Genomic DNA, 15,152 nt, shown 5'->3' with positions numbered 1-15,152 from the left:
ATGAGACAAAGTTATTCTCATGTTCAAATAATTCTTTTAAAAGAGAAATGAGACTTGGATAAAAAAGTAAACTCAAAGAGATGCTATTTGGTAATGTAAGCTAGGGCAATTAGAGTCAAGTCACTCAATACATACAAAAAACATTAGTTTCCTATTAATGCTGTAGCAAGTTACCGTAAGTGTTGTGGCTTAAAAGAACAAAAATGTATTATCTTACAGTTCTGGAATACAGAAATCCAAAATGAGTAAAATAGGGCTAAAATCAAGGTGTCAGCAGGCCTACTCCCTTCTGAAGGCTCTAGGGAAGAATATATTGCTTTGCCTTTGGTAGCTTCTAAAGGCTGCTTATATTTGGCTTGTGGCTTTTTTCTTCACCTTCAAAACAAGCCACATAGCATCCTCTCTTTCTTTCACATGACCTTCTTCTCTCCTATATCAACTCGCTTGCCTCCATGTATGGGCCCTCCATACATGGGGTTACATTTAAGATCCACCAAGATAATCCCAAATAATTCTCACCTGGAGATCCTTAATTTGACCACATCTGCAAAGCCCCTTTGGTCATATAAAATAACACTCAAAGATTCTAGGGATTAGTACACAGTTGTCTTTGGAGGCCTGCCAAATGCCATACGAGCAAGATTGGAAATGAGAGGGGAGGAAAGGAGGAGACACTAGTGCCCTGAGAAATTTTATTTTTAAAAGTTTACAAGTGTTTGGTCAAGGAGAAACAAATGTGAAACAAAAACAAATATATGCAATAAAATGTCATTGTTATTTTTAGGTGTCCTAAATGTTTATCTGCGTTTGAAAGGGCAGACAACCATAGAGAATCCACTGTGGTCTTCAAGTGGGAATAAAGGACAACGGTGGAATGAGGCTCATGTTAATATATATCCAATTACTTCATTTCAGGTAAGAGAAGAACAATCACTTCAGTAAATAGATTGCTACACATGAGCATAATGTTAAAAGGCAGACCTTAAGCAAACATTAGAATATGAACATTCAGAAATTCTGTGATACAAGTATCACAAAATGACAGTATTAAGTTTTTCTTTAGTTCTCAAAGCTGTTTTATAAAGAGAAAATGACCCTTTTTCTTATTAATACCTATCAAGTAATATGTTTGAATAATTATCTTTCAGAATCTAAATGATTTGCCTAGTGGAAATGTAATCCATTTCTACAAATTCACATGTGTATATTTTGTTATCTGAAGTTAAATAACACAGGTTCTTATAATAATGGAAGCTGGGTAGTCTGTTCTCAATCTGTTTGAATTTTAGTTGATGAAATTTTATATATTTTAGCAAAATGTGTCTCTTTAGGCTAATGTCATTTTAGTAATTTATCACTTTGATTACCAAAGCCCGAGAACTTAACAAAGCTATTTTTCTTTGTTTTGACATAGAAAGGTAGGCTTAGATTGAAAGCTACAAATATATAATATAAATTTTAATGACTGTAAAAATGGCCACTATGGCTTGAGACAATACTTCATGAAAATATATCAGTGGAGAAAATAATGTAGTTGTAATGATTTTAGTAACTATATATAGTATGTGTATTTTATATACTCAAGTGTTTTTTTTCTATCGGTGACTTCCTCAATATATTGAAACATATTTTTGCTTCCTATGTAACTGCCTCACCAACACATTATTAAATCAAATATATATACAATAAGTTTTTAAGAGAATAGTTATATTAATTATTAGTTATTGCCATAGACATCAATTTAGTAAATATTTATTAGGCACATTCAAGATAATCATTTATTCTCCTAACGAACAATTCAATAAATACTTTTTGAGCTACTACCATATGCCAGGAACATACATAGTTTGAAGATCTAAAAATGATTGCTTGGGGTGCCTGGGTGGTTCAGTCAATTGAGCATCCAACTTTGACTCAGATCATGATCTCATGGTTCGTGAGTTCAAGCCCCACGTCGGGCTCTGTACTGACCGCTCAGAGTTTGGAGACTGCTTCGGATTCTGTGTCTCCCTCTCTCTCTGCCCCTCCCCCACTTGTGCTCTGTCTCTCTCTCAAAAATAAATAAACATTAATTTTTTTTAAAATGATTGCTTACCTCAGATTGGTAGAAATATACATCTAAACACTGACATCACATACTGTAAAAATTGCAGTAAGAGAGGTATGCACAAGGTTCTGTGAGCACACCCAAACAACAAGAACAGTATGGAGGAAAGTCAGGAGACACTTGAGGTGTAAGGTGAAACCTGAACCAAGGAGAGGGATTGCAAAGCCAAGCAAGAGCTAACAATATTGCAGCAGAGTTCGGAGTAAACAGACATCGACATCATATACCATAGGATTTGCTTGAGAAACAGAAAAACTTTTATCTAGAATTTGGTACCTAAAGATACATCAGACTGGGGTGATCTGAGGTTAAGGTTTAGATAATGGGGAGTCACTGGAAGATTTTAGTTGGGGAATGACCTGGTACAGTAGTCATGTTGGGGTTCAAGTGGGTAAAATTGGGCTGGCAAACAACTTAGCACTCACAAAATTCACATAAAAGATGTTGAAGGAATAAACTCAGGAAGTGGTATAAAAAGAAGTGGATGATTTCAAGATCTACTTAGGTGTGAAAACTAGCACAGCATTTTTATGTTGGGAATTTGGGAAGCAGCCATAAATGACTAACAGGTTTCCAACCAGGGAATCTTGGGTAATGCCTGTGCTACACATTACCTTAAGAAAAAAAAAGGAAGGAAGGAAGGAAGGAAGGAATGAAGGAAGGAAGGAAAGAAAGAAAGAAGGAAAGAGAAAAGCTTCAGGGTTGAATACGGCTACTTCTTTCTTGGACATGTAAATACAAAATGCCTATAGACTATCCTTTTAAAGCTGTGCAGGTTGCTGTATGTGTTTATGTGAAACTTTGGAGACATACACATTTGTGAGTCATCAGGTTGTATGTGCTACTTAGAAATGTGGGAATGGTTGATATTTCCAAGGGAAAGTGTACATAGGTGAATAGTGATTAAATGATGGAACCATGCAGAAAGCTAACCAATAATTAAAAACAACTGTGGGAGAAGAGCTCAATCCTAAGTAGTATTTTTTAAAGTTAAAAGGAAGGAGATCCAGGAAAGTTGGGTGCCCACAGAATTTAAAGACAGTGATACTCAAATAGAAAAGCAAGTTGAGTCCAGTGCACGGGTCATTACACAGAGTGTCCAATCTTGGTAAAGATTGGACATCTTTACCATCTTGGTAAAGAACCACCATCATAACTAAAATTATTTACTCCTCAGAGTTAATAAAATTACCTATAGGCAGATATTAAATTTGTTATATTTATGCAGTTATTTTATTCTATAATTTTTCACATTAGTAAAGTATGAATTTTGTTTTGTTTTGTTATGATCTTACAAGGGAATGTTGCTTTAGTCAGGTTGTTACAACAGGGAGAATCCACAAGGGAATGTCCCCCTGGATATAAGCAATGAAGAGAGTTCATAGAGGAAAGAAATGAGGGGCAGAGTATCAGTTCCAAACTTGAGGTTTCATCTCATAGAAAGGAATTGCTTTCCTTTGTGATTTGGTCCATCTTACTCCACTGCATCTTATAACCAGAATTGTTGATTTAAAGAAGGGATTTCAAGATGTGTATTAGTCTTTTGTTACCAGGAAGGATGTGGTCAGTATAAATTCAGAGTAGAACATTTTTACAACTCACTACAAATGACACATTTTCTGCAGCCTCAGAGATTTCCATATTAAATTCACAAAATGAGATTGATTAGAATGTTTAAAGCAGATGTTCAATAAAGTATTATTCACAAAACTCCAAACCTTGGAGAACTCTTCACTACAGTCAACTCTTCGCCTCATTCCAATTGAGAAGTCAGCCTGGGTTTGCATAGTTGGTGCTCATAGTATTTGTCATTTCTGGTGCTTTTTGTTCTTTTGTAGATGCATATTTCCATCTGGTATCAATTTTATTTTGCTTGAAGGACTTCTTTTAACATTTATTTATTATAGTGTGGGTCTGGTAAACATGAATTCTTTTCACCCTTTGTACTTCTGAAAAAAGTCTATTTCATCTTCATATTTTGAAAGATCTTTCCTCTGAGTATAGGATTCTAGTTTTTCCTTTTGGAACATTAAAGATATTCTGCTGTCTTTTTGTTTGCATTGTTTCCAAGAATAAATCTGTTGAAACTCCTATTTATCCTTCTGTGTGTAATATGACTGGCTGCTTTTAAGATTTTCTCTTTACCACTGGTTTTGAGCAATTTAACTGTGACATGTTTTTATGTCATTTTCTTCATTTTCCATGTGCTTGTAAGTTCATTGATTTTGAATCTGTGAGTTTATAGTTTTTATAAAATTTAAGCATTGTCTGGCTAATGTTTCTTCAAATATTTTTGTTCCTCCTCCTCTCCTTTGAAGACTCCAATATCTTATATATGTATATAAGACCCCTTATTTATGTGCACGTATATAAGGTGTTACAGTTCATTGATGCTTTTTAAATGCTTTTTGATTTTTGTGTTTCAATTTGCATAGTTTTCTGGTGTGTCTTCACATTCATGAATCATTTCTTCTGCAATGTCTAATCTGCCTTCAATCATATTCAGTGTATTTTGCATTTCAGACATTGTCATTTTTGTCTCTATAAGTTCAACTTGAGTGTCTTAAAAAATATTTCCACATCTCTAGTGAATGTTTTGAGTATATGAAACCAAGTTATACTAGATTTCTTTGTCATTGTCTGCTAATGCTAATACCTATGTCAGTTCTTGGTTGGTTTTGACTGATTTTTTTTTCCTCCTCATTACAAGCCATTATTTATCTGTTTCTGTGCATGTCTGGTAGTCTGATTGGGTGTCAGACACTGTGAATTTTATTCTGAGAGGTAAAATTCTTAAAATTTTATAAAATGCAAATTTTTGTGTATTTTTTTATATTTCTGTAACTATTCTTGAGCTTGTTTGGTAGTTATTTGGAAGCTGTTTGATTATCTTGGTCTTGTTTTTAAGATTTGTTGGAAGATGCTGAAGCAGTGTTTAGTATAGGGCTATTCTCACTACCAATGCAAGAGTTTTCTGAGCACTCTGTCCAAGGTTTTCATGTCTTGTGTGAGTTAGGTACTGTTACCTTAAATGCATCACTCTGGTTCTTTCCCAGTTCTTGTGTAGTTACCAGACATTCACGCCCTGATGAGTACATTACTGAATACTCGAGGGGGACTTTCTGCAGATCTCTGTAACTCTGTCTTTGCTTATATCCTGTCTTGCACAGTCTAGCTGCTTTGGACTCCTTAGACTCTCAGCTCTATCTCCTCAACCCAGATTTTCTACCAGGTTCTGTCTTTCTTCTGCTTGCACCATGATCTATAAATTCTGTATAGGACAGTCATAGGATTCACCTTGTTTGATTCCTGTCACTCATTGATCATTGTTCTTCATTACCTAATGCTCATTGTTTCCTATATTTTGTCTAGTTATTTGGTTGTTTCTGATGAGAGGATAGGTCTGGTTCCTGTTAATCTGCCTTGCTGGAAGCAAATCAAAAAGTAGCAGTTTTTAATGAAGCATTGCTATGTTATGTAATTATCAGTCAAAAATAAAATAAATAAAATCATTTTTATTTTGTATTTCTATGTTATTTTATTCTCTGACATATTTTTAGGTCTGTTGACTAAAGACTGTCTTTAATTTCATAAATCTTGATTTTTGAAGGAAACATGAAACACAGCTACATCATCCTACCACATATATTGTTTGTATTTTGGTTTTGAGTTTGTTATTTTGAACTCTTTTCAGACAAAGTGATTTTATACTCAAAAATAATTTATAACCTATTGAGCTTTTCAAAAATACTTGCTTTGGTATGTAATGCCTACCAGGAAAACATGGTAAAAACTGTACAGAATATATTAGGATATAAATTAAGTTATGAGAAGTTTTAATATTACTCAGATGTAGATTTGTGGCATTGTAGAATGTCTTTAATTCAAGTGGAAAGGATATCTCCTACCTCTTGGAATTTTAAATGAGATATAAGTAGTCTTGAGCCTCTGCTGCACTGACACTTAGGTTGTTTTGTTTGGAGTTGCATGCATTTAAATTATTTTGATTTATAAACCCTTTAAAAAACAGCCACTTGCAAAGTCCTTTGTTTGAGTGTGCCCAGTTAGTTTGCTTAGCTGAAAATAAAATTGTTTAGTATTTCTCAGGGTTAGTAGAAGTTTTAGCCTTCTGAAATTCCTTTTGGGGTTCTTTTTCAAGAATGAATTTAACATGATCAGTGCTTATGATGAAAACATATTTTATTGCTAGATTTGGAAGGAATACAGCAAAAATTCCAAAAAAAGGTAAAAATGATGCAGTGTTATCTTAGAATGCTACTTATTTATATCACACACCAAAAAAAAAAAAAACATCCTTTTTAATGCTTTACTTCTTTTCATAGTATATTCCAAATGCTTTCCAGGGGGGAAATATGGAGACATCCTGAGACATAAAAGATGCTCTTTATATTTTCTTTATTACAGTTGAAAGGATATCTGGAGATCTTCTCCCTTTATATCCTCATTTAAAGATTTCAAAGTGATTTCAAGACAGTGTATCTTAAATAACATACATCCTTAACATGAAATAGGGTGGGAAAAGATTTTAGCTCTCTTTACATCATGCTCCCTTCATGCTTATCTAGGTAATAATAATAATAATAATAGTAATCCAGAATATATTGTCACATGGTCAAGTAGATGTATATCTGGCATTCTAAGCCAAATTCCAGGGCCATTATATAGACACAACTATGGCTCCTAAAGTAACTATTGTAAACATTTTCCCATGACGGGGCACCTGGATGGCTCAGTGGTTAAGCTTCTGACTGGATCGCAGGTCAGGTCTTCATCTCAGGGTTGTAAGTTCACCTGCACTAGGGATCCACACTTGGTATGAAGCCTACCTAAAAAGAAAAAAGAAAACAAAATTTTTCCAATGTTAAAGCTATTTTAAACTTTATTTGTATCTTAATTTTTTCCAAGTGATGTACACTATCAGTTTTCAGACTGTATTCTTAGAATTTGTGGTTGCCTTAGCAGTAATAATCAGAAGTGATGTATCTCTTGTCTTGAAGAATATGCTATGAACATTTGCGGAAGGCATCATTAATATTGAAGTCAACTCATCAAAAGTGTGTTGTATCCTTTGACTCCCCCATCTATTTTTATTCATTAGTGTTGCATGGAGCTCTTTCTTCCTTACTAAGAAATTATATTTGAACACAAGTTTTAATAGCATCATCTATATCTCTGTCTCTTTATTGACATCTGTATCGGTAAGCTTTAATGCACTATACTGTACATAAGAAATTGTCAATCAGTGAATTAAAATAATTTTGTTTAGTGTCATTCTAATAACAGAAGCCAACATACATTTTATTAACTTCCCGCTTGAATATACCCACCAACAGTTAATTTTATGATCATGCAGTATTTATCACATATTAGGTTTGATGCATTGCATGTGCACACTGTGAAAATATATAAAATTTTAAACTTGTCATTTCAGTTAAGGGAAATCATTTAAATAATATCAGTATGATTGTGTGTAAAGACCATGTTTTACATAAATTGAGCCTTCTTTTAGGAAACCTAAACTTTAACATTTTATGCCTAAGTATATAGATGTCATTAATTCCTTCTTTGTGGCAATTAAAGCAAATGCATTTCAGAAGTATTGAAGAGGAAAGGAACATAATTTTACCCCTGTAATGTAATAGTATTCAGAATCATGATGGTCCTTCATAAAAATATGACAAAATTTAACCTGTTAAACTAGAGAACATTTTTTTTATAAATGAATAAAATTAATTTTTATCATTGTATACAGATTATAGCTTCCAGTTTGAGATACATCATAAGGAATGGTTATAGTTTCTTCTTTTTTATACCTGGGAAAAAGCTGTTTGTCACCAAGGATTTATTTTTGTAAACACTTGAAAGTTTGGCCAAGGTACACTGTTTGAATTGAATCTGTATGCATTTTATTTCTGTTACCTACTTCACAATCAAAAACAATATAAAGGAAAAAGGTATCCCTCTAGGTCTTAATCTAGAAGTCACTTACGAGTATATTAGAATCCATAAAATTTTGTTATAATAATTAAATATGTAGTTGGAGTTGGAGTTCAGAACATAAAAAGAACAATGCGATAAATATCTCTTGTGAGAGTCTGTAGGAGTTAAAAAAAACAATCTATATCTTCTAAGGAGTAAAACTCTTACGGGAATTTAAAGGAAACAAACAAACATATGGCATAGGATCTTTTTCTCCCTGTTCAAATAAGAGGCTGAGGAAGACTACAGTATTTCTCTGGAATAATGGATTGGATTCCCTATCATTGCACGATTACAAATAAATATTACAAACACTAATTATATAACTGTACCAAGATATATTGTCAGAAATTATTTTTATCATCTGCTGTTTACACTATCTATTCTACTACTATATTTCTGATTTATTTCCACACACAATACATAGAACACCTGTTATGCTTACACAGGAAGTAAAGTTGCTTTACTCAGTGACAAACTGTATTATTGATAGTTGTACAGATAAATGTAATAATTTATAAATCAGCCAGCTTTTATTTCTATAACACTTATTCAGGATCAAAAAGGGATGAAGTTTTCATATAAGAAAATGTGCTAGATATAAGCAGTCCTGATGACACATGACAGTTCGACTTGTGTTGATTTGTATTTTTGCTGTTCAGCCAACTATACACATACAGTCAACTCACTGCAGGGAGGCAACAGGCACATTAAATTACATCAATCTACTCTGATGCTTACCGAAAAAGGCTCTCCCAACGCTTCCTCTCAGTCCTATCACAAAAGTAGTGTGACAGCATCCTTCACAACCTCTCTGCTTCACGGCTCTGTCTTTAACCCAAACGTAGGTCTGACCATATGTTTAAGCATGAACCTAGGTAACCTGAATGGGAAGAAGAAGGAAGGGAGGATAAAGACAGCTAATGGGAAAATTAGGAGTGATTGATACTTTATGGTCCCTAAAAGACATTTTGAAATGCTTTGAGCAATGGCAGCATCATTCAAGGGCCAGCAGCTTTGAAAAGATGTTGATGATTTACACATTTTAGTTCTCACTTTTTTTTTTAAATAGTCTCATCTTTTTTTATATTGACACCTACCTCCAGGTGACTAGAACTTGCTAAGTAAAAATAATTGTGTACTTTAAATAAATGAGAAAAATTGTGGATGATTGTCTTACCTATTTACCTCTACATAACTAAGATGGAAAAATCTATGTATTCCTAAACCTGTTTCTCCAGCATCCTTCCCAATGAAAAGACTATGACTTCAGCTTCATCTGTTTAAATTTCAAGTGCGAGCAGGTGCAGAACATTCTAACCTACCCTATCAGCCTTCTCACGGGCACTTCACTTCCCACACAAAGCACATGAGAATGCAGTCCCCTTCTTTGCCATGGCTACAGCATAAAGCCTGTACTCCACTCTACAAACTGGGTTTTCTTCCTTTCCCTTCCCACACCATCTTTTAAAATTAAAACTATTGGTTACTGAGGAGGTTTCCTCTTTACCAAAGCAAATTTTCCTGATTAATGCATCCTTATTCCTGCTGCAGTCCAGAATTAAAACCTACTGGGAGCCAGAAATCTGTACTTTATTCCATTTGATCCTTTATAATAGCTGCAAGAAAGAAAGAATTGTGATGACAGTACTCCACTTTTATTCAGTCAACTATTAGCCGTGTGGCCAAAGTGGAACATGTTGGATTTTATGGAATAAGACTCATAGCAGCATGAATCTGTGGGTTCTAACTTTCTCCAAGATAACACTCCATTCATGTTGTTATCTTCAGGAGAGAAGACTCAGCATCACATGACTGAAACTAAGAAGGGGGTGGGAATAACCATTGATTTACTCTAACAATGATTCTCTACCAGGTAAGCAGCACATTTTAAAATAAGGAAAAATACCCAATGACTTAAAAACCCATAATTAGGAAACAGGCAGTAGTGCTGATAGGGGCAATTTAGGATGACCTTAAAGAGCCATGAGCTCTATAAAAGGTGTGCATATTAATGTTTTAAAATGCATTCACCTCAGCCTTGTTCAGAATAGCTGAAAATAACTTTAATGTCTAACAATATCAATAGGGCCACAGGTTACATAACTTACGTGATACCCATAAGGTGGGAGATTCCACAGTCATTAAAATGATTTCCCCTTTTCTGATTTCAGTGCTCTTGGATTTTTCTACCATTGATTTATTTTTTTTTTAATTCAGATTGTAGGACCTTGTGATTTAAACAGCCCTCTGAGGGTTTTGTTTTTTTTTTTAGCTATTTCCCAGATAACTTTCCAAATACCACCTTAAGACAAAAGCAAGTCATTATTCTAGGCAGTCAAAATAATATTTCATTTTTTATTCTGAGGACTGAGAATCGGTATACTGCTAGCTCGGTTCTATATTATATTTTAACTCTGGTCTGCCATTTTATTCTGGCTTGAATGATAACATGACATTTTGGATGTTTTTCAAAGAAATGGCTTTGGAAAATATTAACTTATTTATCTCAACATAGGTAAGCAGAAAACTCTTTCTACACAAATTAAATATAGTAATAAAATTTTCTCAAACTTTTCTCTCCTATCAGATCTTGAAAATTATTCTTACGCTATGGATTCATATGGACTATGAGCAGGGAAAAGGAACTGAATGCAAAAGTTGATAACTAATGCTTCTGCTTACTAAAAGATTTCAATTAATAAAATTATGACAGTATATCAGAGAACAATAGATAAATCTTTCAAAGGTAGCATAAGTATTCTGAAAATCACCACAAATTTGCCTTTAAGGAGCCATATTAAGATACTTTCAAAGACAAACAGAACCAAAAATTTTGACATTGATAAAAATAGACTTTCACTCAATTTGTTGCAATGAAATAAGGCTAAAAATTGTATTAAAATGCATACATCAGCTTGATGTTGAAACAGCTCTTTATTAAGCTAATTTTTCTTTGAAAAGACCGAACTAGATACTTCATTTTGGCATGTAGAAATTTTTGTGATTATAATCACTAAATGCATAGGTTGCCTTTTTGTATCAAAAGGATTAAAAAGGTTTTGCTAGAAGCAAGGAATGACTGTGGGGTTATAGAGAAAATTTTATAAGTCTTATTTCTGCAAAAACGAAATAATAAAAATTTGCTAATTGTCCCTATATTGTTATTGTATTCAGAATTTAGCAATAAAAGGAGACTGATTTCATTCATCTATACTTTCACCTCTCATGTATCAAGTCTCAGTGCCAATCACTGTTGTAGATACTGGAAGTTCAAAGGTCTGACACTAAACACTCAAGCAAACCCATAAATATCTTCAGGCGTTTAAAAATAGAATGTCAAAAGTGAAATTATAGAGGTATATCATAACATAGGGGAATGTGAGAAACTTATTCACTGTATTTGCAAGAGAGCAAACAATTTCATAGTGATGGTAAACCCTTGTTCTTGGCTTCAATAAACATAAATACTGCTATAAAGAACCGTGAACTGATTTATCCCATAAAATATTTCTAGAAAACCAGTGTTAGATGTTTAGAGAAAACTGGAGGGAATCTATCTCAGAGAAATACTGTTCAAATAAACATTTTTCCCCTGAAAACGAACAGTGGTAGGATTTGTAGCAGTGGTAGTTTTTATTGTATTATTCAATTAAGTGTAGTTTTGTTTTAAAACCAACACAGAGCTTTTGATGTGAAAACTAATATTAGCCAAGGAAGATCCTATGATTGGTTTTGTTAAGAACATTCATGTTTTTTTTAAGCAACAACTCTGAAGACTGTGAATAATAAATGATGCCAGAATTACTGTTGATTTTAGGTTTGGCTCCTTGGTTTCTCAGTAAAAATCCATCTACAAATCAAAGCTCTACATTTAGGTTTGTTTCATTCATATTTGTAGCTCATTTTTGAAGGTATTCGAGGTCCTGGCATAGAAGGTGACATTGCCATTGATGATGTATCAATTGCAGAAGGAGAATGTGCAAAACAAGACCTAACAACTAAGAGTAAGTGTCTATTCTTGGATTGGTTTGATGTAATGTTAAAGTAACATATTAACTGTTAAAATCGTCTAATTTTTAAAACTCATTTATTTTTTAGTTTGTAAGTTTAGAAATTCCTTATATGTGAGACCCTAAATTGTGAAGATATTTTGAAAACAAAGTATTAAATTTGAGGGTAGGCATATTAGACCTGAGATCAAAGTAATTTTGATTTAGGTCTATGTAAGGCAAGCACACCTTGATTTTTAATGAAGATTTTTAAAAATATTTAATTCATATTATTAATTTCAGAGGATTCTTTAACTTTTATTAAAACATTGGCTAATCTATATACTCAGCACACATTTACATAGCAATAGCTATTTTTATTGCCCCAGTTTATGAATGTATTTTCCAAGTCTGACTTTTGCAACCATTTTAACAGATTCACTACTGTGAAGAGCCTAAGTGTATACAATAAGTAACAGATCAGCCCATTTTTTCCTGCTATAAGTAACGTATGTGCATCACAATCTTGTTTAGTAATTTGGTTTCATTTTTTCACACACGAATATTTTAGTTTAATGATATATTCAAATTTTATTTTCTTGCCACAAATATGTTTTTGAATAAAGGAGATATAATGTAAAATATTAATATGTGTAATAAAAGATATAAATTTAAAAATTACAAATAATGCAGATAGCATCAGAATTATGTGTTAGGCATCTTCTTAAAATCCTCATCTCCATATTATCCATGTGAATCTGAGAAAACTAAAACCATTTCTTTTAAAAATTCCTCCACTTGAAATATTTTCTTAGGGTCATCTGATCTTTAATTTCGTGATTATATAAAGGGGTATATCGATCAAGCTAAATTTAAACAAATAACTCATCAATTATTTAGTACACATAAAAGGAGCATGAAAGTCCATTTTGTAACATGTAGAGAAAATAGGAGTCTTTGTTAATTGCATATAGTTATTGAGAAATTGCATTAGCCTAGATGTTGAAAGTCAAATTTGTGCAACTACCCAGTGATTGCTCATATGAACTGAACTGACTCCATTTTTAAGCATTGTAAAGAGACAAAAACTAAGATTGTATACAACAATGAGCCACTTTGCTCATAGTTTTCACCTTCTTGTCATTATACTTAGTATTTCAAGTAATAAATTTAGTGAAAATTTTTTCCCATGTCTGGCTAATTTCACTTTAAAAAACCAGTAGCAGTACCCAAATGAAGTAGGTTTGTCAAATATGCATTCTCCTTAGAGGAGGAGAATGGGATTTCTTTTGCATTTCATAATATGAGCCAGTCATAGTAACATCATATTAACTGAAGATAGTTACCATATTACATAGGAATCTTACAGTTAGATAATTTAATCACTGAACCCTATTACAAATTAAATTCAAGAAATTGAATTAAACTCTCCAAATGAGGAAAGCAAGAGAACTCCCTCATGGAGAAAACACAAGTGGTGAGAGTTGCCACAGTAAAATGACAAGGATAACCCATAGGGACTTTATTGTTACATATTAGTATACTTTCATAATCAGTTTTCTTCTCTTCTAAATTGAGAGAAATGTGTGTCTGTTTTAAATAAAATCTGTCTGTACTGGAGGTATTTCTATTTAGCCTCTGGAAATCAGAGGAAATAGCCCCAATGAACAAAAACATTCTCTTTGGTATGAGAAAGTATTCTGTTACACTAGTATACATTTAGCTATCATTTATTAAGCTCATTTTGACAAGTAGTATTTGGTGAATATTGTTAATTTCTTAGTACACACCAATTTGGCGGCCCAAAGCTTCTTCCTAACTGCTCAGGTTCCCAACCCTTCTCAGTCAGTATATGGTACCACAATATCAAAAGCTGAGGTTTTGCCTTATCTTCAAAACCCAGGTCTCACCTAGGTGAGATCCATGTTATAACTTAAGCTAGGTTCATGAATTACCAGGCTTGCCTATGTTAGCCCTCCTAGGTAAGGCATACATTCTGAGAAGTATCACCTGGACATGGAATTCTACTTGAAACTCCAATTATGGTAGCAGTCTTACAGCAGATTGTTGGGAATTTTTTTTTTCAGTTAAAATGTGCTTCATAGTGCTTCTAAAACTCACGCTAAACAGAAAATTATTTACCCAATTTATAGATATTGGGCTGATCTAAGCACATATAATCCAGTTTGCCGTAGTTAAATTTCTACCCATAAAAACCCCTTCCTAGTTTTCATAAAAAGTACTTTTTCTCTGTCTTTAATCATAACCATTTCTGGAAGCTCGGGGTGGGGGGAGAATGAAAACTGACCTCTTAGGATTACTTAGAATTTTCTCTGTGCACAGGCTTTCACGTGGCTAGCAAAACGCTGAGGTTGAGCCCAACCACACACTTACACAAATATCTTCTGAACAAATTTTCATAGCATAGCATATCAACTTCAAACATTTTTCTTTTATCAAATTTCTAATCACATATTTAATTTATTTTCTTATTTTCCTGTCTTGGAAATAGACTGAACAATAAAACAAACCAAAAAGAGTATTTTGTAAAAATGTTTTCCATATGCTAATATTGCTTATTAGTTCACCACAGTTGTATTGATAGCTACGTGGAGTATTTATTCTCTATTTTTGTTTGTTTCTTGGCATTATCTCTCTTGTCTTTAGATTCTGTTGATGGTGCTGTTGGAATTTTAGTACATCTATGGCTTTTCCCGGTCATCGTCCTCATCTCTATCTTAAGTCCTCGAAGGTGACCTTATCCTGGCAGAGGCTATAAAAGATTCACCAGGCACTGGCATGAAGAAAGAGTCTTTGTAAATGGACATTGAAAAAACAAACTACCAAAGATTCCTCCACTGACTACTGACTCAAACATAAAATAATAAAAACGAATTTTTTAAAGCACTGGGGATAAAAAAGACATCATGGAAGTATAACTTATTCCAAACTACATATAAAAGATAATCTTGACCTGAGTAGAGAAGAGACCTTCAGGTGCTTTTGTGGCTAAAAAGATTACAGCATCATCTGGTCATCTGGTTGAACTCTGG

The 15,152-nt window shown here is 33.3% G+C and overlaps 1 protein-coding gene across 1 annotated transcript in view; it reads left to right on the top strand.

Annotated features, from left to right (window-relative positions):
- The window catches only part of MDGA2 (MAM domain containing glycosylphosphatidylinositol anchor 2), an 850,755-nt gene extending 835,900 nt beyond the window's left edge, over positions 1 to 14,855 (top strand). Inside the window, exons 15-17 of the mRNA XM_047075663.1 lie at positions 785 to 915; positions 12,009 to 12,114; positions 14,767 to 14,855. Of these exons, the coding sequence (XP_046931619.1) occupies positions 785 to 915; positions 12,009 to 12,114; positions 14,767 to 14,855 (326 nt within the window). The remainder of the gene's footprint in view (positions 1 to 784; positions 916 to 12,008; positions 12,115 to 14,766) is intronic.
- The last annotated feature ends 297 nt before the right edge of the window (positions 14,856 to 15,152 follow it).

The sequence above is a fragment of the Lynx rufus genome, unplaced genomic scaffold (genome assembly GCF_022079265.1).
Source record: "Lynx rufus isolate CCGP_SWC_20201006 ecotype Redwood Valley unplaced genomic scaffold, mLynRuf1.p SCAF_13, whole genome shotgun sequence".
Taxonomy (NCBI): domain Eukaryota; kingdom Metazoa; phylum Chordata; class Mammalia; order Carnivora; family Felidae; genus Lynx; species Lynx rufus.
Note: the sequence above shows the minus strand (reverse complement) of the source record. Positions and strands in the feature narration are given on the sequence as shown.